This window comes from Lepus europaeus, chromosome 18, assembly GCF_033115175.1.
Source record: "Lepus europaeus isolate LE1 chromosome 18, mLepTim1.pri, whole genome shotgun sequence".
Taxonomy (NCBI): domain Eukaryota; kingdom Metazoa; phylum Chordata; class Mammalia; order Lagomorpha; family Leporidae; genus Lepus; species Lepus europaeus.
The window spans coordinates 15553202-15580035 of record NC_084844.1 but is presented as its reverse complement, the minus strand read 5'-3'; the positions used below and the strand labels follow the sequence as shown (position 1 = coordinate 15580035).

The following is a 26834-nucleotide window of genomic DNA, read 5'->3' as shown; positions in this document are numbered from 1 at the left end:
AAATTAAACTATGTCATAGGTATGTGTACATAAGACAACACATAATGATTTTAGAATGTGGTGTTATTTGTGTGTACAAACATCCATTAGGAAGGCTTGAAACATACCCAGCAGATAAATGTGAACTACTGTATACCACTTCAAGAGCAGTATGAGCATATTAATAGGAACAAAATATTCCCAATTCTTTCCTGGCATCCCTTGTTTCAGGTTATACATCTTATACACACACTTACATAAAGTGTGTGTGTGTATGCATCTATGTACACACATATAAATATATACACACATGCACAAACATAAGCATACACATTTGAATTTTTTTTTTTGGACAGGCAGAGTGGATAGTGAGAGAGAGACAGAGAGAAAGGTCTTCCTTTTTGCCGTTGGTTCACCCTCCAATAGCTGCTGCAGCTGGCGCATCACGCTGATCCGAAGCCAGGAGCCAGGTGCTTCTCCTGGTCTCCCATGCGGGTGCAGGGCCCAAGGACTTGGGCCATCCTCCACTGCCTTCCCGGGCCATAGCAGAGAGCTGGCCTGGAAGAGGGGCAACTGGGACAGAATCCGGCACCCCGACCGGGACTGGAACCCGGTGTGCTGGCGCCACAAGGCGGAGGATTAGCCTGTTAAGCCACGGAGCCGGCCACATTTGAATTATTATTTCTATTATTTTCAACAAACTGTTATTTGTTAGAACAGTTATAAAGAGAAAAAGAAAATTTTTTGATTTGCATATTAATTCTTGAAAGTGTTTTATTTATTTATGTATCAGGCTTTATGCCTGTAACATTTTTTCCTCTCTCAAGCTGCTTTTAACATTGTTCATCAAGGCGTGTCTAGTGGCAATAAATTTCCTCAGATTTTATTTCTCTAGGAAAGTCTTTATTTTTCCTTCTCATTTGAAGGACAGTACAGGGTATAGAATTCAAAGTTAATGTCTGTTTCTCCCAACACTTTAAATATTTCAGTCTACTTTCTTCAAGCTTGTTTGGTTTTTGAAGAAAAGTCCTATGTCATTCTCTTTCAATACAGTCTATTTTCTCTGACTTCTTTAATTTTTTTCTTTATCTTTTATTTTATGAAATTTATGATATGCTGAGGCATAGGGTTTTTTTTTTCCTTTTATTTAATAAATATAAATTTCCAAAGTACAGCTTTTGGATTACAGTGGCTTCCCCCCCCCCATAACCTCCCTCCCACTCGCAACTCTCCCATCTCCTGCTCCTTTTCCCATCCCATTCACATCAAGATTCATTTTCAATTATCTTTATATACAGAAGATCAACTTAGTATATACTAAGTAAAGATTTCAACAGTTTGCACCCATACAGAAACACAAAGTGTAAATTACTGTTTGAGTACTAGTTATACTGTTAATTCACAAAGTACATCACATTAAGGACAGAGATCCTACATGGGGAGTAAGTGCACAGTGACTCCTGTTGTTGATTTAACAATTTACACTCTTGTTTATGGCATCAGTAATCACCCGAGGCTCTTGTCGTGAGTTGCCAAGGATATGGAAGCCTTTTGAGTTCACCAACTCCGATCTTATTTAGACAAGGTCATGGGAGGTTCTTTCCGCTGGGATCTCACTCACAGAGATCTTTCATTTAGGTGTTTTTTTTTTCTTTTCTTTTCTTTTCTTTTTTTTTTTTTTTTGCCACAGTGTCTTTTGGCTTTCCACGCCTGAAACACTCTCATGGGCTTTTTAGCTGGATCTGAATGCCTTAAGGACTGATTCTGAGGCCAGAGTGCTGTTTAGGACATCTGCCATTCTGAGTCTGCTGGAGGCACAGGTTTTTTGATATCTATTCTGGGTATAGGCTTAGCTAACTGGCTTATGGTTTGGTGTCTAACAGTAATCAGGGGAAATTCTTGGTTGTTATTGCTTCAATATTCTGTTCTCTTTATTTCTTTTCCTTTTGTTACTCCTTTTTACAGCTTTTGTAGTAGTCCCACAGGTTTTGGGCAGTGTGGTGTGTGTTTGTTTTTGCAGCCATTTTTCTGCTTATATATCAGCTTTGAATGTTTTTTTTACTGACATATCCTAATGTCCATCTACTAATAAGCCCATACAAGACATTTTTCATTTTTGTTATACTGCTCTTATTAATTATATTTAAAAAATTCTTTGTTACTATTTTCACCTCTCTATTTAAATTATTTATTCTTGCATGTTTCCTGCTTTTTTCCTTTAAATACTTTTGCATATTAATCATAGTTACTTTGTATTCATGATCCAATGCTTTTAAAATCGTTTTTGAACATTCTGGATATATCTTAGATGTGTTTCTGATGCTTAACAGTATCTCTTTGAGCTGTGTCTGTTGCCTTTTATTGTGTCACATGACTTTTGCTGAAATGTGGATGTGGCGTTTTGAGTGAAAGAACACAGTGTGGAAGTTTGGGGGAATGGAAGCATTCTGTTGTCTGCTGATTTGTTCTCAATCTCCTGATAAGCCTGTGTCCCTTCACCACTGTTTTCCTGTTTTGTTGTTTTGTTTTGTTTTGTTTTGTTTTTCTTCTCTTTTCCTTTTCTTTTCTTGCTTGGGTGGAACAAGATGGCTAGAGGGGACTGGAGTTGGATATTTTTCTTCTTCCGTGTCGAAGACAGGAGCAGGTCGGAGTTGATTATTTCTCTTCTGCCAGATTGGTTAGGCTATGGTAAAATAATTTTTCCTGAGGGCAGGCCTTGTTTAAGAATAGCATGCCCTTTCTTATAGATGAATTTATACCTGAATAGTATTCCGTGTGTGTTTCACATTTTTTAAATTCTTCTGATGATGGACACCTTTGCTGGCTCCATATTTTGGCTGTTATGAATAGGGCTGCTGTAAACATGGTGGTGCAGTTCAAATTGTTTTCTTCCCCATGTGCTAGAAGTACGAGGCACTTGTTTTTCAAGAATCATTGTGAGAACCTTGTGAAGTTCCTACTGGTAACACTCATAAAAGTCCCAGGGTAGAGGGTGGTGGTGGTGGTGTCTGAAACTAGGTCCCCTTGTAATTTTTATCTCTCAGGCTGATCTTCACTGAGATTGTCTTAAGGGTTTCTTTCCATTTGATTTCTCTCATGTATTTGACAGTGAGGTGGTTACTGAAGGGTTGTACACAATTCTTACATTCATGATTTGTCTCTCCTCTGTGATTTCTGTCCTGCAAAATACTGTTATTTAGCAAGACTTTTCTACACAGATTACATTCATAGATTTTATTTCACTGACTATCTTCCCTAGTTGTATCTCATTGATGACAGTAGTGAAAAGCTTAGTTTCCCGCTTCCTTATGCCTGCTATGGCTGTTTCTGTTTAGCTGTGTACTGGAGATCTTAGCCAGTGTGACAAAGCCTCCTCAAGGAAAGGTGTCCTTTGTGTGCTTTGGTGAGGATTTTGAGAAGAAAACACCCACAGGAGACTCTCAGGCAGAACAACTCAGGCAGATGGAAAGGGCAGAGCTGAGTGCCTACAGAATATTGGAGGTCAAGAAAGTAAAATAGGATTATGTGATAGAGAATGAGAAGTGAGGAAAAGAGTAAACAATAACTTTGGATGAATACTGAAGGCCTCTCTGAGGAAGTTACGTGTGAGCTAAAACGTTTTAATGATGAGAGAGAGAGGCTGGCGCTGTGGCATAGTGCGTAAAGCCACCGCATGCAGTGTCAGCGTCCCATATAGGCGCCGGTTCGCTTCCCAGCTGCTCCACTTCTAATCCAGCTCCCTGCTATGGCCAGGCAAAGCAGTAGAAGATGGCCCAAGCCCTTGGGTCCCTGAACCCATGTGGGAGACCCAGAGGTCTCCTGGCTTCTGGCTTCGGATCGGCACAGCTACGGCCATTGTGGCCAACTGGGGAGTGAACTGGCGGATGGAAGACCTCCCTCCCTCTCTTCCTCCCTCTCCCTCTCTTCCTCCCTCTCTCTCTCTCTCTCTTTCTTTTTCTCTCTCTCTGCCTCTCCTTCTCTCTCTGTTTAACTCTTTCAAGTAAAATAAATAAATCTTAGTCAGTGCTGTGGCTCAATAGGCTAATCCTCCACCTGCGGTGCGGTCCGGCACCCCGGGTTCTAGTCCCTGTCAGGGCGCCGGATTCTATCCCGGTTGCCCCTTTTCCAGGCCAGCTCTCTGCTGTGGTCCTGGAGTGCAGTGGAGGATGGCCCAAGTTGTTGGAGCCTGCACCCACATGGGAGACCAGGAAGCACCTGGCTCCTGCCTTCAGATCAGCGCGGTGCGCTGGCCTCAGCGCGCCGGCCACAGCGGCCATTGAGGGGTGAACCAATGGAAAAAGGAAGACCTTTCTCTCTGTCTCTCTCTCCCTGCCCACTCTGCCTGTCAAAAAAAAAAAAAAAATCTTTAAAAAAAAAAAGATGAGAGAGAGCCAGCTTTGCAAAAAGATATGGGGACTAAGCATTTAGAGAGAAGAAAGAGACAAAAACCATCAGATGAGTATAAATTCAGTCAGATCAAGGAACAGAAAAGCCATTGTGACTGTAGTATCTTGAATTGAGGGCGACAGAAGGGAGTGGTGAAGATAGAGATGTCAGAAAAAAAACAGAGCTTAGAGAATTAAGTAGGTGGGGGTCAGATCATGTAGGGCCTTGTAGATCATAGTAAGAATTTGGGATTCTAATAGTTTGCTGCTGCTAATTGACTATGTGATCTTGTGTTAGCTATAAATATAAATCTTTCTATGAGAAGACATTAGAAATAATTTTGCCAGACCTCATTGTTTCAGAAGTGTGACAAATTATGCATCATTATTATTTACCTTATATTTAACATGCCTGCATTTGTCTTGGATGCCAGTTTATCACCTTTGTTTCTATATACTTAAAAATATACTTTCATTGAAATACAGTGTGGAATCAAAATGGTTCACAAATCATAAGTATGTAGTCAGTATATTACCAGAAAATACTGGAAAGTTTTTAAAAGCCAAGTTTATTGAAATTTAATTTACATACAGTAAAATCCATGCATTTTTAAGTATGCCATGAATTTTTACATGTAGTTATATAACTACCACTAAATATAGTATAGCTTTTTAAAAAAGATTTATTTATTTATTTGAAAGGCAGAGTTACTGAGAGAGAGAAGGAGAGACAGGGAAAGAGGGAGAGAGATCTTCCATCTGCAGGTTCACTCCACAAATGGCTGCAAAATCTGTACCTGGGCTCTTCTGGAGCCAAGAGCTTCTCTGGGTCTCCCATGTGCATTCAGAGGCCCAAGGACTTGGGCCATTCTCTGCTGATTTCCAAGGCACATTAGCAGGGAGCTGGAATGGAAGTGGAACAGCCAGGACTCAAACCGGTGCCCGTATAGGATGCTGGTGTCACAGTTGGCAACTTTACCCACTATGCGACTGCACTGGCCCCAGTGTATTTTATCATCATAAAAAGTTCCATCATATTCTTCCCCACCCCAAATAGGAATAAACTTTATTTTTGCACTGTGAACATAAATTTTATTAATGGGCCGGCACCACGGCTCACTAGGCTAATCCTCCGCCTTGCGGCGCCGGCACACCAGGTTCTAGTCCCGGTCGGGGCACCGATCCTGTCCCGGTTGCCCCTCTTCCAGGCCAGCTCTCTGCTATGGCCCGGGAGTGCAGTGGAGGATGGCCCAAGTTCTTGGGCCCTGCACCCCATGGGAGACCAGGAGAAGCACCTGGCTCCTGCCATCGGAACAGCGCGGTGCGCTGGCCGCAGCGCGCGTACCGCAGCGGCCATTGGAGGGTGAACCAACGGCAAAAGGAAGACCTTTCTCTCTGTCTCTCTCTCACTGTCCACTCTGCCTGTCAAAAAAATAAATAAATAAATAAATTTTATTAACAATTCTGTTGAAGTGACTTTTTTAGGACTCTGTTTCCTAAGAATTAGTTCACCTGCTGAATATATATGTGATATTTCAAAACATTACAGGAGAGAAACACACGCCAAAAGCTAACACATTTGTTTAATTTCAGTAATTGCAAGCGAACTACTGGGAAGTCATGATTTTAAGTGTTTATAATATGTCTGTTAGTACATGCAAGTCTCAGTACTAATCAGGAATGGTTATGACTGCAGAGAAATTCCAGGAGAATCATGTGGGGACCACATCTGGTGGCCCATTTAATCTACTCATAAAACAACCATCCCAGACTTAAAACAACAAAAGGATTTTTATTTCATGGTATGGTTCATGAGCTCTGAGAAGTAAATGCCACCTTTGCTTGGGGATTCCACTCACAGGAAATAAAGGCACTATTGTGACTTTTACCTTGGAGAACCCCTCTAGAGATGAAGTTCCTCTTTCACATCAGGAAGTGCTATTGGGAAGTAGAGGTTTTACGTCCAGTGATGAACATTGTTGGGAAGAGTTGGCAGTTTCAGAAAAGAAGAAATCTTTCTTGACAGTTTCAGTATGGCTAGAAATGGCTAGGTAAAGAAACGATTCCCTGATGACCAGTTTTGAAGAGAGTCTGCATTGTGACACAGTAACTCCAAATAACCAAAATTTGCAACATCAACTTTTATTATGTAAATATCAATCTATTTTGGCCTGATAACTGTAGCTGTGTATATCACTAATTAGATGATTTAAATACAAACCAACATAGTCACTAAATAGAATTTTTGCTTCAAACATTATGACCAAAAATGAAATAAAAAAATTTCCTGAGTGGTATGTCTAGGCCCCAAAGAGAAGGAGTCAGCAGTTCTACAAGCCAGGAAAAGCAAATTCTAATTAGTATTCTTCTTCCCCTTTATCATGGGAACATGTTTTGAGGGAAAAGGATATACATAAAATTTTAAATTTTTTTTTTATTTAATGAATATAAATTTCCAAAGTACAGCTTATGGATTACAAAGGTTTCCCCCCCCATAACCCCCCCACCCCCCACCCACAACCCTCCCCTTTCCCACTCGCTCTCCCCTTCCATTCACATCAAGATTCATTTTCAATTCTCTTTATATACAGAAAATCAGTTTAGTATATATAAAGATTTCAACAGTTTGCCCTCACATAGCAACACAAAGTGAAAAAATACTGTTGGAGTACTAGTTATAGCATTAAATAACAGTGTACAGCACATTAATGACAGAGATCCTGCATGATATTTTTTTAAAAAGATTGATTACTTTTCTATGTAATTTCCAATTTAACACCAAGGGTTTGTTTTTTTTTTTTCATTTTCAATTATCTTTATATACAGAAGATCGCTTCAGTATATACTAAGTAAAGATTTCATCAGTTTGCACCCACACATAACCACAAAGTGTAAAAATACTGTTTCAGTACTAGCTATATCATTACTTCACCTTGGACAACCCATTAAGGACAGATCCCACATGGGACGTTAAGTACACAGTTACTCTTGAGGTTGAGTTAACAATTTAACACTCTTGTTTATGGCGTCAGTAATCTCCCTAGGCTCTAGTCATGAGTTGCCGAGGCTATGGAAGCCTTTAGGGTTCGCCGACTTCGATCTTATTCCAACAGGGTCATAGTCAAAGTGGAAGTTCTCTCCTCCCTTCAGAGAAAGGTACCTCCTACCTTGATGGCCCCGTTTTTTCCACTGGGATCACACTCACTGAGATCCTTCATTTAGGTCTTCTTCTTCTTTTTTTTTCCCCCAGAATGTCTTGGCTTTCCATCCCTAAAATACTCTCATGGGCTCTTCAGCCAGATCCAAATGCCTTAAGGGCTGATTCTGAGGCCAGAGTGCTATTTAGGACATCTGTCATTCTATGAGTCTGCTGTGTCTCCCCCTTCCCATGTTGGATCATTCTCTCCCTTTTTGGTTTTATCAGTTAGTATTAGCAGACATTAGTCTTGTTTGTGTGATCCCTTTGACTCTTAGATCTATCAGTGTGATCAATTGTGAACTGAAATTGATCACTGGACTAGTGAGATGGCATTGGTACATGCCATCTTGATGGGATTGCATTGGAATCCCCTGGCACATTTCTAACTCCATCATTTGGGGCAAGTCCAATTGAGCATGTCCCCAATTGTACATCTCCTCCCTCTCTTTTTCTCATTCTTATATTTAACCGGGATCACTTTTCAGTTCAGATTTAGACACCTAAGAATAATTGTGTGTTAATTACAGAGTTCACAAAAAAAAATACTAAAATGGATAAAGTATTACATTGTACATCAACAGTCAGCACAAGAGCTGATCAAGTCACTGTTTCTCATAGTGTCCATTTCACTTCCACAGGTTTCCCTTTGGTGCTCAGTTAGTTGTCACCGATCAGGGAAAACAAATGATATTTGTCTCTTTGGGACTGGCTTAATTCACTCAGCATGATGTTTTCCAGATTCCTCCATCTTGTTGCAATGACCAGATTTCATTGTTTTTGGCTGCTGTATAGTATTCTATAGAGTACATATCCCATAGTTTCTTTATCCAGTCTACTGTTGATGGGCATTTGGGTTGGTTCCAGGTCTTAGCTATTGTGAATTGAGCTGCAATAAACATTAATGTGCAGATGGCTTTTTTGTTTGCCAACTTAATTTCCTTTGGGTAAATTCCAAGGAGTGGGATGGCTGGGTTGAATGGTAGGGTTATATTCAGGTTTCTGAGGAATCTCCAGACTGACTTCCGTAGTGGCTTTACCAGTTTGCATTTCCACCAACAGTGGGTTAGTGTCCCTTTTTCCCCACATCCTCTCCAGCATCTATTGTTGGTTGATTTCTGAATGTGAGCCATTCTAACCGGGTGAGGTGAAACCTCATTGTGGTTTGATTTGCATTTCCCTGATTGCTAGTGATCTTGAACATTTTTTCATGTGTCTGTTGGCCATTTGGATTTCCTCTTTTGAAAAATGTCTATTGAGGTCCTTGGCCCATCTTTTAAGTGGGTTGTTTGTTTTGTTGTTGTGGAGTTTCTTGATTTCTTTGTAGATTCTGGTTATTAATCCTTTATCTGTAGCATAGTTTGCAAATATTTTCTCCCATTCTGTCGGTTGCCTCTTCACTTTCCTGACTGTTTCTTTTGCAATACAGAAACTTCTCAATTTGATGCAATCCCAAATGTTAATTTTGGCTTTGACTGCCTGTGCTCCTGGGGTATTTTCCAAGAAGTTTTTACCTTTGCCTGTATCTTGCAGGGTTTCTCCAGTGCTCTCTAATAATTTCATGGTGTCTGGTCGTAGATTTAAGTTTTTAATCCATGTTGAGTGAATTTTTGTGTAAGGTGAAAGGTAGGGATCTTGCTTCATGATTATGCACGTGGAAATCCAGTTTTCCCAGCACCATTTATTGAATAGACTGTCCTTACTCCAGGGATTGGTTTTGGATCCTTGATCAAATATGAGTTGGCTATAGATTTTTGGGTTGATTTCTGGTGTTTCTGTTCTGTTCCATTGGTCTATCCACCTATTTCTGTACCAGTACCATGCTGTTTTGATAACTACTGCCCTGTACTATGTCCTGAAATCTGGTATTGTGATGCCTCCGGCTTTGTTTTTGTTGTACAAAATTGCTTTAGCTATTCGAGGTCTCCTGTGTCTCCATATGAATTTCAGCATCATTTTTTCCAGATCTGAGAAGAATGCCTTTGGTATTTTGATTGGTATTGCATTGAATCTGTAAGTTGCTTTTGGGAGAATGGACATTTTGCTGATGTTGATTCTTCCAATCCATGAGCCTGGAAGATTTCTCCATTTTTTGGTATCCTCTTCTATTTCTTTCTTTAAGATTTTGTAATTTCCATCGTAGAGATCTTTAATGTCCGTGGTTAAGTTTATTCCAAGGTATTTGATTGTTTTTGTAGCTATTGAGAATGGGATTGAACTTAGATTTTCTTCCTCAGCCGCGGCATTGTCTGTGCATACAAAGGCTGTTGATATTTGTACATTGAATTTATATCCTGCTACTTTGCCAAACTCTTCTATGAGTTCCAGTAGTCTCTTAGTAGAGTTCTTTGGATCCCGTAAATAAAGAATCATATCGTCTGCAAAGAGGGATAGTTTGAGTTCTTCCTTCCCAATTTGTATCCCTTTAATTTCTTTTTCTTGCCTAATAGACCTGGCTAAAACTTCCAGAACTATATTGAACAACAGTGGTGAGAGTGGGCATCCCTGTCTGGTACCAGATCTCAGTGGAAATGCTTCCAACTTTTTCCCATTCAATAGGATACTGGCCACAGGTTTTTTATAAATTGCTTTGATTGTATTGAGGAATGTTCCTTTTATACCCAGTTTGCTTAGGGTTTTCATCTTGGAAGGGTGTTGTATTTTATCAAATGCTTTCTCTGTGTCTATTGAGAGAATCATATGGTTTTTCTTCTGTGGTCTGTTAATGTGGTGTATCACGTTGATTGTTTTGCGAACATTGAACCATCCTTGCATACCAGGGATAAATCCCACTTTGGGTGGATGTTCTTTCCAATGTGATGTTGCATTCTATTGGCCAGAATTTTATTGAGGATTTTTTCATCTATGTTCGTCAGGGATATTGGTCTGTAATTCTCTTTCAATGCTGCATCTTTTTCTGGCTTAGGAATTAAGGTGATGCTGGCTTCATAGAAAGAATTTGGGAGGATTCCCTCTTTTTCGATTGCTCTGAATAGTTTGAGGAGAATTGGAGTTAATTCTTCTTTAAATGTCTGGTAGAATTCAGCAGTGAATCCATCTGGTCCTGGGCTTTTCTTTGTTGGGAGGGCCTTTATTACTGTTTCAATTTCTGTTTCTGTTATGGGTCGTTTAGGTTTTCTATGTCTTCCTTGTTCAATGTAGGTAGGTTGTATGTGTCCAGGAATCTATCCATTTCTGATAGATTTCCCTGTTTGCTGGCATACAAGTCCTTGTAGTAATTTCTGATGATTCTTTTTATTTCTGTGGTGTCTGTTGTTACGTTTCCTTTTTCATCTCTGATTATATTGATTTGAGTCTTTTCTTTTTTTAGTTAGCTGGGTCAATGGGGTGTCAATTTTTCTTTATTTTTTCAAAAAACCAGCTCCTCGTTTGGCTGATTTTTTGTAATGTTTTTTTTGGATTCAATCCTGTTGATTTCTTCTCTGATTTTAATTATTTCTCTTCTCCTACTAGCTTTGGGTCTGGTTTGCTGCTGATTTTCTAGATCCTTGAGATGCATTGATAGCTCATTTATTTGGTGCCTTTCCAATTTCTTGATGTAGGCACCTATTGATATAAACTTTCCTCTTAACACTGCTTTTGCTATATCCCATAGGTTTTGGTTTGATGTGCTGTTATCCTCATTTACTTCCAGAAAATTTTTGATTTCTCTTTTAATTTCTTCTATGACCCATTGTTCATTCAGGAGCATGTTATTCAGTCTCCATGTGTTTGCACATGCTCTAGGGATTCCCGAGTTGCTAATTTCCAACTTAATTCCTTTATGGTCTGAGAAGCTGCATGGTATGATTCTAATTCTTTTGAATTTGCTGAGACTTGCTTTATGGCCTAGTATGTGTTCAATCCTAGAGAAGGTTCCATGTACTGCTGAGAAGAATGTAAATTCTTTCTGTGTAGGATAAAAAGTTCCGTAGATATCTGTTAGGTCCATTTGAGCTATAGTGTCGTTTAAATCTGTCTCATTGTTGGTCTTCTGTCCTGTTGATCTGTCTATCTCTGAGAGTGGAGTATTGAAGTCCCCCAGTACTATTGTATTGGGGTCTAAGTCTCCCTTTAATTCCCTTAACAAGTCTTTTAAATAAACCGGTGCCCTGTAATTAGGTACATATACATTGATAATCGTTGTATCTTCCTGTTGAATGGATCCTTTAATCATTATATAGTGCCCCTCTTTGTCTATCCTAATAGTTTTTGTGGTAAAATTTATGTTATCTGTTATTAAGATGGCTATACCCACTCTTTTTTCATTTCTGTTGGCATGGTATATCTTTTTCCAGCCTTTCACTTTCAGTCTGTTTGCATCTTTGTTAGAAAGATGTGTTTCTTGTAAGCAGCAAATAGATGGGTTTTGTTCCTTAATCCAATCAGCCAATCGGTGTCTTTTAACTGGATTGTTCAGGCCTTTAACGTTTAATGTGACTATCGATAAGTAGTAACTTTGCCCTATCATTTTTGGGTTTCCTGTGATCTTTTGCTGTGAGGTTTCCTTCCTTTACCTTCTTTCATATTGGTGACTGTGTTTCTGTGTTTCTGCGTGTATCACATCTTTAAGCATCTTTTGCAGGGCTGGACGAGTGGCGATGAATTCTTTCAATTTCTGTTTGCTGTGAAAGGTCTTTCTTTCCCCTTCATTCACAAATGAGAGCTTTGCAGGATATAATATTCTGGGCTGGCAGTTTTTCTCTCTTATTACCTGGGCTATATCTCGCCATTCCCTCCTCGCTTGTAGGGTTTCTGATGAGAAGTCAGCTGTGAGTCTAATTGGGGATCCTCTGAGAGTGGTCTGATGTTTCTCTCTTGCACATTTTAAGATCTTTTCTTTATGTTTCACTGTGGTGAGTTTAATTACAATGTGTCATGATGAGGATCTCTTTTGGTCATGTTTATTAGGGGTTCTATGAGCTTCCTGTACTAAGATGTCTCTGTCCTTCTCAAAACCTGGGAAATTTTCTGCTACTATCTCACTAAAAAGGCCTTAGTCTAATCCTTTCTCCCTCTCCATGCCTTCAGGAACTCCTAGGACCCGAATGTTAGTTTTTTTAATAGTATCCTGTAGATTCCCGACAATATTTTTTTGATTTCTAATTTCCTCTTCTTTTCTTTGGTTTGCCTGTTTCCTTTCCTGTTCTCTGTCTTCTAAGTCCGATATTCTCTCTTCTGCTTCACCCATTCTGTTTTTTTTTTTTTTTTTTTGACAGGCAGAGTGGACAGTAGAGGGAGACAGAAAGAAAGGTCTTCCTTTTTGCCGTTGGTTCACCCTCCAATGGCCGCCGTGGTAGGTGCGCTGCGGCCAGCGCACCGCGCTGTTCCGATGGCAGGAGCCAGGTGCTTCTCCTGGTCTCCCATGGGGTGCAGGGCCCAAGAACTTGGGCCATCCTCCACTGCACTCCCTGGCCACAGCAGAGAGCTGGCCTGGAAGAGGGGCAACCGGGACAGGATCGGTGCCCCGACCAGGACTAGAACCCAGTGTGCCGGTGCCGCAAGGCAGAGGATTAGCCTGTTAAGCCACGGCGCTGGCCCACCCATTCTGTTTTTAAGGTTCTCTAATGTGTTTGTCATTTGATCTATTGAATTCTTCATTTCATTATGGTTTCTCGTCACTATCGCTGTTTCTTGTTCTACTAGTTGTTTAATTTCATTTTGATTCCTCCTTAATAATTTCATTTTCGCGAGAGAGATTTTCTATCTTGTCCATTAAGGATTTCTGTAGTTCAAATATTTGTTTTTGAGAGCTTCTTAATGATCTTACCAATTTTTTTGAGATCCGCTTCTTGCATTTCTTCTATCTCATCATCTTCATAATCTTGAATTGGGGTGTCTTTTTCATTTGGGGGTATCATAGTGTCTTCCTTGCTCTTGTTACCTTGGTTTCTATGTTTGTTTGGCATCTTGGAGGTGTGGCCAAAGAGCTCTGTTTGGTTCTTCAGGGTTAAGGCCCAGGGTAACTCACCCAGATTGTTCTCTGGCTTGCTCTCTTGCTCTCTCTCTCTCTCTCTGTTTTTTTTTGTTTGTTTGTTTGTTTGTTTTTTGTATTTTAAGACTCAGTTGGGAAGAAATTCCACACAGCTCACCAGGTTGCCTAGGCTAAGGAGTTTGTTTTACATAGGTAAAATGGTGCCTGCACTTTGTCTTGCTTGGCTTTGTAAGGTAAGTGCAGAGAGAGGCTAGTGTCCCTGCCGGTTCCCCTTATTTATTCGCTTTTTTTTTCTCTCCTCCAGTCAGCCTGGTGCATTTTCCCCCCGTGTGAGTTCAGACCACGCTCTAACCTTCCTGGCCAATGTCTCGGGTTACCTTTCCTTCCAGCGCTGGGGCTCAAATTCTGCGGCTGGGCTTCTGTGGCTGGGCTCACCGTTTTCCCCACTCTCGTGGCTGCTGTGGCTCCCACAGCTCCCGCGGCGCGGCTCGGTGCGGCAGTGTGCCACCTTGCTCTCCCCGTTGGTCTTCTGTGTCACATCCACTAGATCCGGAAGAGTTTCCTCTGCAGTTTTTTTCTGAGTCTCTTCCTGAGGGTACAGTAACTCCACTTTTGTTAAACTATCTTTTCCCGAACTGTTGGTGCGTGCCCTCACTCTTCCGCCATCTTGGCTCCACCCCATATACATAGGTTTTTAAAACTGGAAGAGTTCATTGAGCCCGTTTACTTCAACAAACTTCTGAGACACATTGACTCACAGTTAACTGTTGTCCAGCCTGCTATACTAATCAACTGGTGATTGAGGATGCTCTGTCCATAATTCCCAGTTGTTGCTACTTAGAAATGCTTTTTAGAATTCTTATCTTTTATGCTGTGAGGCTATCCAGTAAGAGTAATTCTAAGTATGCTAGGTCACATAAGTTGAAAATTTACCAGGAAACTATGTCACATCAGATTGATCCTTGGGAAAAGATGAATAATAGTTTCAGAGTCAAAAAAAGAAAAAAATACCCACAACTCAAGGCTAGACATTTCCCTTCCATAATATCTAACAATAACTGTCCCATGCATGGCATCTAGTTGTGTTTGACTTTTTAAGTTTTAAGGAATTCAAACTTTCTGGTTGTAGTAGGAAACATGAAATTGAGCCAACTTGGGACTGATTTTTTTCTTGTGGTCATCAACTAAATTAATAGCATTTTTCATTGCTGAATCTTTAGAACAAATGCTGTATGACAGAAGAAGGTCAATGTTGACATCCCTCATACTCTTTTGTAGTCATATGACTTCTCATTCCAATCCCTGGCAACCACTTACCTGTTTTCTGTTACTGTGGTGTTTTCCAGAAGGTTTTATAAATAAACCATATGGTATATATAACCTTTGGATTCTGACTTCTTACAGTTTCGTGCTTTTGAAACTCACCTTTTTAAAAATTTTTTACGCATAGCAGTAGCTAATCCCTTTTTATTGCTGAGTAATATTCCACTGCACTTATGTGCTGAAATTTATTTATCCATTTACCAGCTGATAGAAATTTGGATATTTTCCAGTTTGAGGTAATTCAGTGTGTTTGTGTTGGAGAGGGGAAAGGGACACACATCTTCATTTCTTTTGGGTAAATTCCTAGAAGTTGAATTGTTGGATCATTGTTAATAAATTTATATTTAGACTACTAAACTGTTTCCCTAAGTTGTATACCATTTTGTAGTCTCACCATCAGCTTATGAGAGTTTTAGTTCATCCTTTGGTTTTCCTCAACATTTTTAAAAAGTGTGTAGCCGTTTTGCTGGATGTGCAGTAGTAGCTCCTAATTTGCATTTCCCTGTGATTAATGTTAAACATGTTTTCATGGGCTTATCTTGCATCCGTATCTCTTACCTAGTGAAATAATCTGTTGCCCATTTTTTGCATTCTTATTAGTAGGAGCTCTTATAGTCTAAATACCAGTCTTTTATTAAGGTAAGTATTTTGCAAATATTTTATCTCAAGTGGTATTGTGAAAGTTTTTCAGTTATTGATGGAGTTGCCTGTGTCAACCCTAACAAAAAGAAATAAATAAAACATGGCTTTTGTAAGGGAAAGGTTCAGACACATGATTGCCTGATCGTGATTATCACAGAAGACTGTTAGAACCCCAAGCTTCTACAAAAGCCACTGCAACCTTATACAAAAATATTTTAGCATGAATGTCTGCCCAGTAACCGTATAATCTTCTGCTGCCATGTTTGTTATTATTCATTGTGACCAAAGATTCTTGCTTCAAAGTACCTTGTATAATTCTTTTCATTTCTACCTTTAAAGACTTTCTCTTTCCTCAACCTCTTTGAATTTGTCCAAAGTTTACCATGGCACATGTGTCCCCATTGCAGTACTCTGCTATTCCCATTGTGCTGCTGTACCAAATAAAATTTGATTTTATTTTATTGTAACCTCTTTGTATTTCTCTTGGTTAACATTACTGGTCTTTTAATTTTGTAACAGTGTGTCTTTTGAAGAGTAGAATTTTTTAAAAAAAAGTTTATATATAAGAAAGGAGGTTTACTTGATCACAGTTCAGGTGTCTGGAAGGTTCAAACAGCACAGCATCTGGTGAGGGCCCCCCTGGTTACATCAAAGCATAGCAAACATCACATGATGATAGTACATGTGAGTGAAAGCAGAGAGATTGAGAAAGATAGTGTGGAAGGAGAGGAAGGAAAAGGAAGGGAGGGTCAGCCTCCCATGGCCAGTGAATAAGCAAGACAAACCTTCTCTCCAGGAACTAATCCACTCCCACAAGACCAGCATTAGTCCCTTGGGGCAGTCAAACACGATCACTTCTCACTGGCCTTTTCTCTTAAAGGTCCTACTACTTTTAATGCTGTTAGACTGAGTATCAAGCTTCCAGCACATGGAACTTTTGGCAACAAATCATATCCCAAACATGACATATGGGTCTTTGGCTGGTTTCTCTAGTCCATTCCATTGATTTTTATGTCTGCTCTTTTTCTAGTACCACATACTCTTTGGATTACTGTAAATTTATAGTAATTCATTAAATTAGGTACCATGGAAATCTCAACTTTGTTTTTCTTCATTTTAAATTGTTTCAACTGTCTTAGTTCCGTTGTTTTTCCACATAAGATTTAAAATCAGTTTGTTGATTTCTACCAGAAAAACTACCTGCTGGGTTTTCATGAGTTTGCATCGTACTTGAAGGAACAATTGGAGAACTGATGTACTGATATGAGGTCTACATATCCATGAACGTGTTTTATATATATATATATATATATATATATATATATATATATATATCTTCACTTAGGTCTTTGATTTCTCTCATTATTGATTTTTAAAGTATTTTTAAAATATTTATTTATTTATTTATTTGAAAGGCAGAGTTACAGAGAGGCAGAGGCAGATAGAGATCTTCCAGTCTCTGGTTCACTCCCCAAATGGCCACAATGGCCAGTGCTGGGCTGATCTGAAGCCAGAAGCCAGGAGCTTTTTCCAGGTCTCCCATGCGGTGCTCAAGGACTTGGGCCATCTTCTACTGCTTTTCCAGGCCATAGCAGAGAGCTGGATCAGAAGAGGAGCAGCCAGGGCTTGAAATGGTGCCCATATGGGATGCCAGCACTCAAGCAGCAGCATTACCCACTATGTCATCGCACTTGACCTCGCATCATTGCTTTTATGCATGCAGACATTTCAAATATTTTATCAGATTTTTTCCTAAATATTTTTTGTTCTTAATGTTGCTGATTTTTTAAAAAGATTTATTTTTATTTATTTGAAAGACAGTACAGTGTTACAGAGAGATATGAGACAGAGAGAGGGAGAGGTCTTCCATTTTCTGGTTCACTCCCCAGATGGACGCAGTGGCTGGAGCTGAGCTGATCCGAAGTCAGGAGCCATGAGCTTCTTTCAGGTCTCACACATTGGTGCAGGGGCCCAAGGATTTGGGCCATCTTCCACTGCTATCCCAAGCCATAGCAGAGAGCTGGATCAGAAGAGGAGCAGCCAGGGCTCCAACCGGCGCCCATATGGGATGCAGGCACCTCAGGTCAGGGCTTTAACCTGCTGTACCACAGCGCTGGCCCCAATGGTGCTGATTTTTTAAATTCTCATTTTCTGAGTGTTCATTGTTGATATATGGAAAGTCACTTGATTCTTATACATTAACTTTGTAACCTATACATTTGCCTTATTCATTTATTGATTCTAATAGCTTTTTTGTAGATAACTTAGAATTCCCTGTATAAGCAATCATATTATCTGATTTCATGATTCTGCACTAGTTATACTTCTCTGGGCTTGTTTGCTACCTGATGTATACACTTGTGAGAATGTTATGAAATTACAGAGTAATATAAGCCCTGAGGTGAAAGGATATTTGGAATAATTTAGGTAAAACCCCTTTATTTCTGAAATATGTAAAGATTCTTTGTCTTTCAAGACCAGGTTATCACTATGCTATATTTTTTCATATATATATATATATATATATATATATATATACATACACACAGGCAACAGGCAGAGTGGATAGTGAGAGAGAGAGAGACAGAGAGAAAGGTCTTCCTTTTTGCTGTTGGTTCAACCTCCAATGCCTGCTGCGGCCAGCGCATCGCACTGATCCGAAGCCAGGAGCCAGGTGCTTCTCCTGGTCTCCCATGCGGGTGCAGGGCCCAAGGACTTGGGCCATCCTCCACTGCCTTCCCGGGCCATAGCAGAGAGCTGGCCTGGAAGAGAGGCAACCGGGATAGAATCCAGCGCCCCAACCGGACTAGAACGCCGCAAGGCGGAGGATTAGCCTGTTAAGCCACGGCGCCGGCCTATGTATATTTTTAAAATAAGCATGCATTGAAGCATAGCATGTAAGCCAAAAAATTTACAAATCATACAGTTTACCAAATGTATCATGGTGGAAATTTTTGGTTTGTAAGTTTTATTTGTGGTTGTGTGACTTGAAAAATTAGACAACAGTTCTTTGGAATACTATTGCCTTAGGCTACGGAAATTCTTTATTAAGTTGAACTTTAATCAGATAATCATCTGTGTTAAATATAAGACTTTACATATCAATAACTGGATTTTTAATTGAGTCACAGTTACTCCCAATATTTCTCTTTAAAAATGTTTATTTTCATTTATTTTAAAGAGAAGAAGGGAGTGAGGAAGAGGGAAAAGAAGAGGGAGAGAGAAAGAGAATGTTGTCTTCTATCTGCTGCCTCACTCCCCAAATGACTACAACAGCAGGGGCTGGGCCAGGTCAAAGCCAGGAGCCTGGAACTCCATCTGGGCCTTCCGTGTGGGGGGAGGGGCCCCATCATCTGAGCCATCATCTGCTACTTACAGAATGTATTAGTTGGAAGCTGGTTTGGAAACAGAGTAGCAAGCAAGGAATCAAACTAGCACTCCAGTGTGGGATGTGGACATCCCACATGGTGTCTTAACTCACTGTGCCATAATGTTTGCCCCTCCTAGAATTTCTTAAGTATCTATACATTTGATATCCTTTTCTTTCATAGCCCAACTTGTGAATATCCAATTACCAAATATCCAGCATAACTGAGTTTTTTCTTCTTTTAAGTCAGTAGTGTATCTTATTCGCTGCATCAATTATACAGAAAAATGTTAAGAAAAAGAAAGGTAGAAAATAAGGATTGGTAAATGTAGAATATCAGTAAATGTTATCTTACAGACTTCATAAATTAGATTCTCAATTTTTTACTTCATGTTATAAAATTATATATCCATTCCTTTTGGTAATGCAACTTTGTTTTAGCTCCCACTAGTGGGTGCTCCATTAATGAGATTTTGGTCATGTGACTTGCCTGGGGCCATGGAATGTTAGTAAGCAGAAACCTTAAATATATTCCTTTGGCTTTACGTGACCTCCTGCATTTCTCTGCTCTATCATAACAAGAATATACCTGAAGTATTCACTTGCCCCTTCAGTGACTGGCCCAATATTGAAGATCCTCTGGAGCAGTTCTAAACCTGACCATAATACTGGTGTTTAGCCCTTTCCATCCTAACTATATCAGCTGACCCACAGTCAGTTGCCAGTTGCATGAGCATTTTGGGCTGCTAGTTACCCAAGAAGAACTAATTTGCTACCAAGTTCTCTGAATGCTTACCAGAATTTTTGTTAGTTGAACCAAGATTATTTTAATTGTTTGAAAGAATTACAGAGAGAGGCAGTGACAGAGAGAGAGGGGTCTTCCATCTGCTGGTTCACTCCCCAGATGGCCGCAATGGCCGGAGTTGCACTGATCCAAGGCCAGGAGCCAGGAGCTTTTTCCGGATCTCCCATGTGGGTGCAGGGGCCCAAGGACTTAGGCCATCTTCTACTGCTATCCCAGGCCACAACAGAGAGCTGGATCGAAAGAGGAGCAGCCAGGACTAGAACATGCACCCATATGGGATGCTGGCACTTCAGGGCAGAGCTTTAACCCACTGTGCCACAACGCTGGCCCCAAAACATATAATTTTAGTTTTCCCTGCATTGCTGCAATGAGTTCAAGCACAATTAATAGGACAGAGAAGACAGAAGAAAATGTTGTTAAGCAGAAAAGTAGACTAGGGCAGCCAAACTGGACTAATTGCAGTATTATTCCTTAAGGAATGTTATTAGATTCTAAAATTATCAGCTAATTTTTAACATTGGAACATTTTTAAGTTTAAAGAGGTGCTTCACTAAATCAAATGCTTTATTTTAGATATATTTCTTTTAAAAATCCTAATGCTGATTTTTCTCAATAAAAGGATTCCTCAGCTTTAGGATTATACTGCTTATCTGCCTCTTTCTTTTTAAACCTATAAAGCACTACACTTCATATAAGTCAACCTTGTCTGTTCCTGAAAGCCCAAAGATTAGAAATCTGTTATTAGAGAGACAGACTTAAAAGATAGGTCTGAGAAATGCAATACCCAGAGTTCCAGAGAAAGAGAAAACACTAGTTGGAGGAGAATTAGTTAGCAGTAATGAAAGAATTAGTCAATAGTGAATGAAAGGACCCAGAAACTAATTAGAAGGAAAGCTTAGGACATATCCTTGTAAAATTTCTGAAATCAGAGGATAAGAAATAAATCACAGATTTCTTCTAATGGAAGTTTGGGAGAAAGGTAATAGTTGACTAGACTAGGATAGTAGACATGGAAGAATGTGGCATATTTTAAATGTATTTTGGATTGATTATCTAAAGAACTGCTAATATATTTGTTGTAGAGGATTAAGAATGGGAGAAATTAGTGACAGTTTGTAGTGCTCAGGGTTGAAAAGTACATAGTTGTGAATATCTAAAAGATTTATTTATTTATTTGAGTTACAGGGGCGGGGGGGTCTTCCGCTAGTTTACTCCCCAAATGGCCGCAATGGCACTGCAGGTGGCAGCTTTACTCGCTATGCCACAACACCGGCCCCATCTACAAGATTTTTTAAAATTGAAGTGAAATTCACGTACCATAGACTACACCACTTAAAAATATACGATTCAGTAACAACTTTGCACATTTACAGTGTTGTGAAACCATTACCGCTGTCTAGTGCATCACTCCAGAAGTCCCCTATCGTGCAGGTACTCCTCCTTCCTCTTCCTCTTGGTCTGTGGAAACCACTAATCTACTTTCTGTCTTTCTGGATTTGCATGTTCCAAACACTTCCTACAAATGTAAACGTGCAACCTGTGGCCTTTGGATTTTTTTTTTCTATTTTTCAGGTTTTTCAATTCTTTTATGGCTAAAGGGTACTCCAATATATAGATGTACACATGTTCTTTATCCATTCACCTTTAATGATATTTATATTTATACTTTGGGGACATTATGAATAATGCTGCTGTGATCATTCATGTTTTGAGTTTTTGCTTGGGAAAAAAATCTGTTTTTATTGCATTTGGTTATACTCAGAAGTAGAAGGGCTGGGTCATGTGGTAACTCTGTTTAACTTTTTGAAGAACTGCCAAACTGTTTTTCACATAGCAGCTCCACCATCTGACATTCTAGCAGCAATGTGTGAGGGTTCTAATTTATCCACATCCTTACCAACATTTTTTGTGTTTTTTTGTGATATCATTGGTCCCAGTCTAGTGTACGTAAATGATTATCTCACAGTGGCTTTGATTTGCTTTTCTAGAGTGGTTGTTGAGCATCTTTCCAAGTATTTGTTGGCCATTTGTATATCTTCGTTGGAAAACTGTCTGTTTCAGTACTTTGCCCATCTTGAAATTGGGTTGTCTTTTTGTTACTGAGTCATAAGAGTTGTTTATATAGACTCTTATCAAGTATATGATTTGCCAATATTTTCTCCCATTTTGATAGTTGTCTCTTTAATAATATACTTTGATGCACAGTTTTCTTAAACTTCAGTGATTACATGGTTGTTCATGCTCTTGGTGTCATAAGAATCCATTTCCATTCACCATTCTAATTTTTTTCTGATATCTTCCAGTTTACTAATTTCTTCCATATCCACCAAATCTGCTTAAAACCATCTATTAAGAGAACCCAGGCCAGCACCGTAGCTCACTTGGCTAATCTTCCGCCTGTGGTGCCGGCACTCCGGTTCTAGTCCCGGTCAGGGCACCGGATTCTGTCCCAGTTGCTCCTCTTCCAGTCCAGCTCTCTGCTGTGGCCCGGGAAGGCAGTGGAGGATGGCCCAAGTGCTTGGGCCCCTGCACCTGCATGGGAGACCAGGAGGAAGCACCTGGCTCCTGGGTTTGGATCGGCGCAGCGCACCGGCCATAGTGGGTATTTGAGGGGTAAACCAACGGAAGGAAGACCTTTCTCTCTGTCTCTCTCTCTCTCACTGTCTAACTCTGCCTATCAAAAAATAAAAAAAGGAGAGAACCCAGTTCTTTGCTAAGCTTCTTTATATTTTAAACATTTTAAGCATTTTTAATTTTTGTGCTTAATTGTTCCATACTCTGCCTCCCTATCCAAGTATTTGTAGCTTATATGATTTTTCTCATTTATTTTGTTCATGTTATTTCTGTTATTGTTTATTAAGGACATGATATTATATGTAACAGATTTTCTAAAAGCTCTTGAAAATGCTTATTATGAAAAAACTATGCATGAATTTCCAAACTTTCTTGCATCAAAACAAATTCATTTTTTAATTCTGTTTTCCATGAACTTTTTTTTTTTTTTTTTTTTTTTTTTTTTGAGCTGGACTGGAAGAGGAGCAACCAGGACAGAATCCGGTGCCTCAACCGGGACTAGAACCCAGAGTGCTTGCACCACAGGCGGAAGATTAGCCTAGTGAGCCGCGGCACCAGCCTCCATGAACTTTTGAAGCAACCTCATAAGATAATAATTTGAGATCTATGGTAGTGGTATCTTCTGCCAAGATTTGTATTTGTTTTTGGCAGGCACTAGCGCTTCAGGACTGCCTTTGTGGGAGATAGTTGGAGCCAAATTTTAGGCCTTCTCAAGGCCACTCTGGTTTTGTTTCGTAGTTACTTCTAGGTTGTAGCACTTTGGGTGCTCATGGAAAGGATTAGAGTTTTACCAGCTCCTCTTTACCTCTTGCTGAGCCCTAGACTCTAATATGCATCCTCTCAGCTCTAGAAAATTGTTAATAACTTTTAGCCTCACAGTTGCCACTAAGTTAAAAAATATCACTATAATGTCAGACTTTTTTTTTTTTTTGGACAGGCAGAGTGGACAGTGAGAGAGAGACAGAGAGAGAAAGGTCTTCCTTTTACGTTGGTTCACCCTCCAATGGCTGCCGCGGCCGGCGCACTGCGGCCGGTGCACCGCGCTGATCCAAAGCCAGGAGCCAGGTGCTTCTCCTAGTCTCCCATGCAGGCGCAGGGCCCAAGGACTTGGGCCATCCTCCACTGCACTCCCGGGCCATTGCAGAGAGCTGGACTGGAAGAGGGGCAACTGGGACAGAATCCAGCGCCCCGACCGGGACTAGAACCGGGGGTGCCGGCGCCTCAGGCGGGGGATTAGCCTATTGATCCGCGGCGCCTGCATAATGTCAGACTTTCATCTTTTCCTTCTAATTCATCTTGCTGTTAAGTCTCCAGTGACTTTGGAAAGATTTATGTCTATAAATAAAAATATTTTTATTTTTTCTTAGAGAAAAGGTGGTCTGAAGTACATAATTTGCCATTACCAAAAGTATAAGTAAACAACATATAAATGGAAATAAATAGTATATAATAACTCTTCCTAAAAATTAGAGTAGATTCAGCACTGGTGTTGTGGCACAGTTGGTTAAGCTGCTGCCCGCAATGCTGCTGGTTCAAATCCCAACTGCTCTACTTCCAATTCAGCTCCCTGCTATATACACCTGGAGAGGGAGCACATGTGTGGAAGACCAAGGTAGCTCTCTCTCTGTCTAACCCTTCTCTCTGTCTTACTCTTTCACATAAATAAATAAATCTTTAATAAGAAAAGTGAAGTTTTTAGATTCTCTGAAAATAAGTTTCTGTTGAGATAAGAATGATAGTCTGAAGACCAGTGTTGTAACCCAGTATGTTAAGCTACCATCTGTAACACTGGCATACTGTATGAGCACTGGTTCAGGTCCTGGCTGCTCTTCTGATCCAGCTCCCTACTAATGCACTGGGAAAGCAGCAGCAGATCACCCAAGTTCTTGGGCCCTACTACCCACATGGGAGACCAGTTGAGACTCTTGGTTTTGGCCAGGCCCACCACAGCCATTCGAGCCATCTGGGGAGTGAACCTGCAGATAGAAGGTGTCTATCTATATATCCCTATTTATGTCTTTCTGTAACTCTACCTTCCAAACAAATAAATAAATCTTAAAAAGAGTAGATTTAGGGGCCGGCGCCGTTGCTCACTTGGCTAATGCTTCGCCTGTGGCACCGGCATCCCATATGGGCATCAGGTTCTAGTCCCGGTTGCTCCTCTTCCAGTCCAGCTCTCTGCTGTGGGCCCAGGAAGGCATTGGAGGATGGCCCAAGTGCTTGGGCCCCTGCACCCGCATGGGAGACCAGGAGGAAGCACCTGGCTCCTGGCTTCAGATCAGCGTAGCTCCAGCCGTAGCGGCCGTTTGGGGAGTGAACCAACGGAAGGAAGACCTTTCACTCTGTCTCTGTCTCTCCCTGTCTATAACTCTACCTGTCAAATAAATTTAAAAACAAATTCAAAAAAAAAAAAAAAAGAGTAGATTTAAAAATCGTTATATAATAATGTCAGTCTACTTCCTTGTATTTGTATGTACTTTTTGGGATACAGGAAAGAGTTACAATGACCCTAGTAGCAATTGTACATAATAGATTGTCAAGCAGGTTAATTTTTTATTTCATGTTTGTCCTGTGAAGAAAAGAATTTATGATCATTGCTCTAATTAACACTTCTTGCAGTTACTGTAACTACTTATTTATATGGCTGCATCTCTCATGAGACAGTGAGCCTCTCACAAGAAAGAACCCTGTTTTTTCCAGCATTATATTCTTTTAATTATATTCTTAAAAATGAACATATTTGGCCGGCACCGTGGCTTAACAGGCTAATCCTCTGCCTTGCGGCGCCGGCACACCGGGTTCTAGTCCCGGTTGGGGTGCTGGATTCTATCCTGGTTGCCCCTCTTCCAGGCCAGCTCTCTATGGCCCAGGAAGGCAGTGGAGGATGGCCCAAGTGCTTGGGCCCTGCACCCGGATGGGAGACCAGGATAAGCACCTGGCTCCTGGCTTTGGATCAGCACGATGCGCCGTCCACAGCGGCCATTGGAGGGTGAACCAACGGCAAAAAGGAAGACTTTTCTCTCTCTCTCTCAATGTACACTCTGCCTGTCAAAAAAAAAAAAAAAAAAGAAAAAAAAAGAACGTATTTATGGGGTAGCATGTAATGTTTTGATACATGTGTACATTGTATAATATTCACATCAAGGTAAGGAACCCTATTTTACTCATCTTTGACTTCCTACTGCTAGTTCTGAAGTTGAATACATATTATGAAAATTAATGTATCATGTACTTCAAAAATTTGCAGAAAATTTGTATCATGAAAAAACGATGCTTTGATTTAAAAATAATTGCTTCCCAAATATGGTTATTCGATTTTTCTACATACTTTTTTTGAAATACTCTCAAATGTGTTGAAAATGGCCTTATATGGCCTTTCACAGTGAAAATCAATGCCAGTGTGTGCTGTTCTGAATCATCCTAAAAGCTATATTTTAATAGTGAAGGAAGAATCTTTTCTCACCAGCTCTTTTCTTTCATCACATTCTGTCTGACAGGTGGCATCTCCACAGAAAGCGACTGTGCTTTTGAGCCAGACTATGCTGTTCCCCCACTTCCAGCGAGTGAAGGTATGCAGCACATTCGGATTATGGAGGGCATGTCTCGCTCTCTTCCATCCTCCCCCTTACTCACACATCAGTCTATCAGTGTTCGGCTCCAACCTGTGAAGAAGTTAACTGGTAAGGACTTTACCTAAATTTAGTATGTATAACAGGAAACCTAACAGTGTGACACTTTGGGTCATATCAGATATGTTTATGTGCATCTGTAGATTTTTCCTCATTGGCCTTCCTAATTGTCGTAGACTCTTGGGAAGTGGAGCTCCTACTGATTTTAATTTAGATAATTAGAATAGTACTCAGTTTGACAGATTGATGTATTTATTTTCTAAATGACCCATCTGGTGTGGACATATTTTTCTAGGTTTTCAGGAAGTTTCTAGTTTTGCCAAAATACACTGTTGTTCTGATTTCGTTTATCAGCTTGTTCGTGTCAGATTAACAGATGGAGCCATTGTAATTTTAGGATAATAAGAGCTTGATAGTTCAGCAAAGGTACATCAGTTATATTTTTGCTTGAAATCATAATTTGTGTATTTCATCTCTATTTTTATAAGCTGATTTAGATATTCTCCTAACCATTGACATTACTACAATTTCTTAGGATGTTCACTATTACGCATTAAGTTGTGAATTGAACTGACTTTCATGTCATATCACAATATGGATTGCCCATTCAGATCAAGTTGTTAGATGTGAAATTGTGTCTTTATTAAATAAGTTTTTGTCCTTTTAAGTTTTTGCAAGGAAAAATGTTTAATATATAGTTGAAGAATACTTAGCTATACAAATATGTAATTTGAGTCACTGTTTGATTTCTTCTCACATTATCAATATATTCCTGGTGTCAGTTAAATTGAGTGGCATCGATGAGTTACAAGTGCATGGAGGCAGGAAATTAGTTATAAAGAGTATTTACTTTTTCCTATGTACCTGAAATTGAGCTAGATAGTTGGGAGGTATGATTGTTATAACAATTCAAAAGAAAATAAAAAGAGGGAAAATGGAATTTTTACACTCTTGTAAGTAGAGAAAAACTTTTTATAATTTTCATCAAAATAATTTTAT

At 39.9% G+C, this 26834-nt stretch overlaps 1 protein-coding gene across 15 annotated transcripts in view; it reads left to right on the top strand.

Annotated features, from left to right (window-relative positions):
- The window catches only part of TANC2 (tetratricopeptide repeat, ankyrin repeat and coiled-coil containing 2), a 449007-nt gene that overhangs the window by 144656 nt on the left and 277517 nt on the right, over positions 1–26834 (top strand). For 12 of the 15 annotated variants that reach the window (XR_009868432.1, XR_009868431.1, XR_009868430.1 and 9 more), the window contains one exon: positions 25704–25886. Coding sequence is in view for 12 of the 15 variants with exons in the window: in XM_062215498.1 (XP_062071482.1) it covers positions 25704–25886 (183 nt within the window). In the remaining 3 variants the exon portion in view is untranslated. The remainder of the gene's footprint in view (positions 1–25703; positions 25887–26834) is intronic. The other 3 variants (XM_062215505.1, XM_062215504.1, XM_062215503.1) reach the window with 1 other exon arrangement.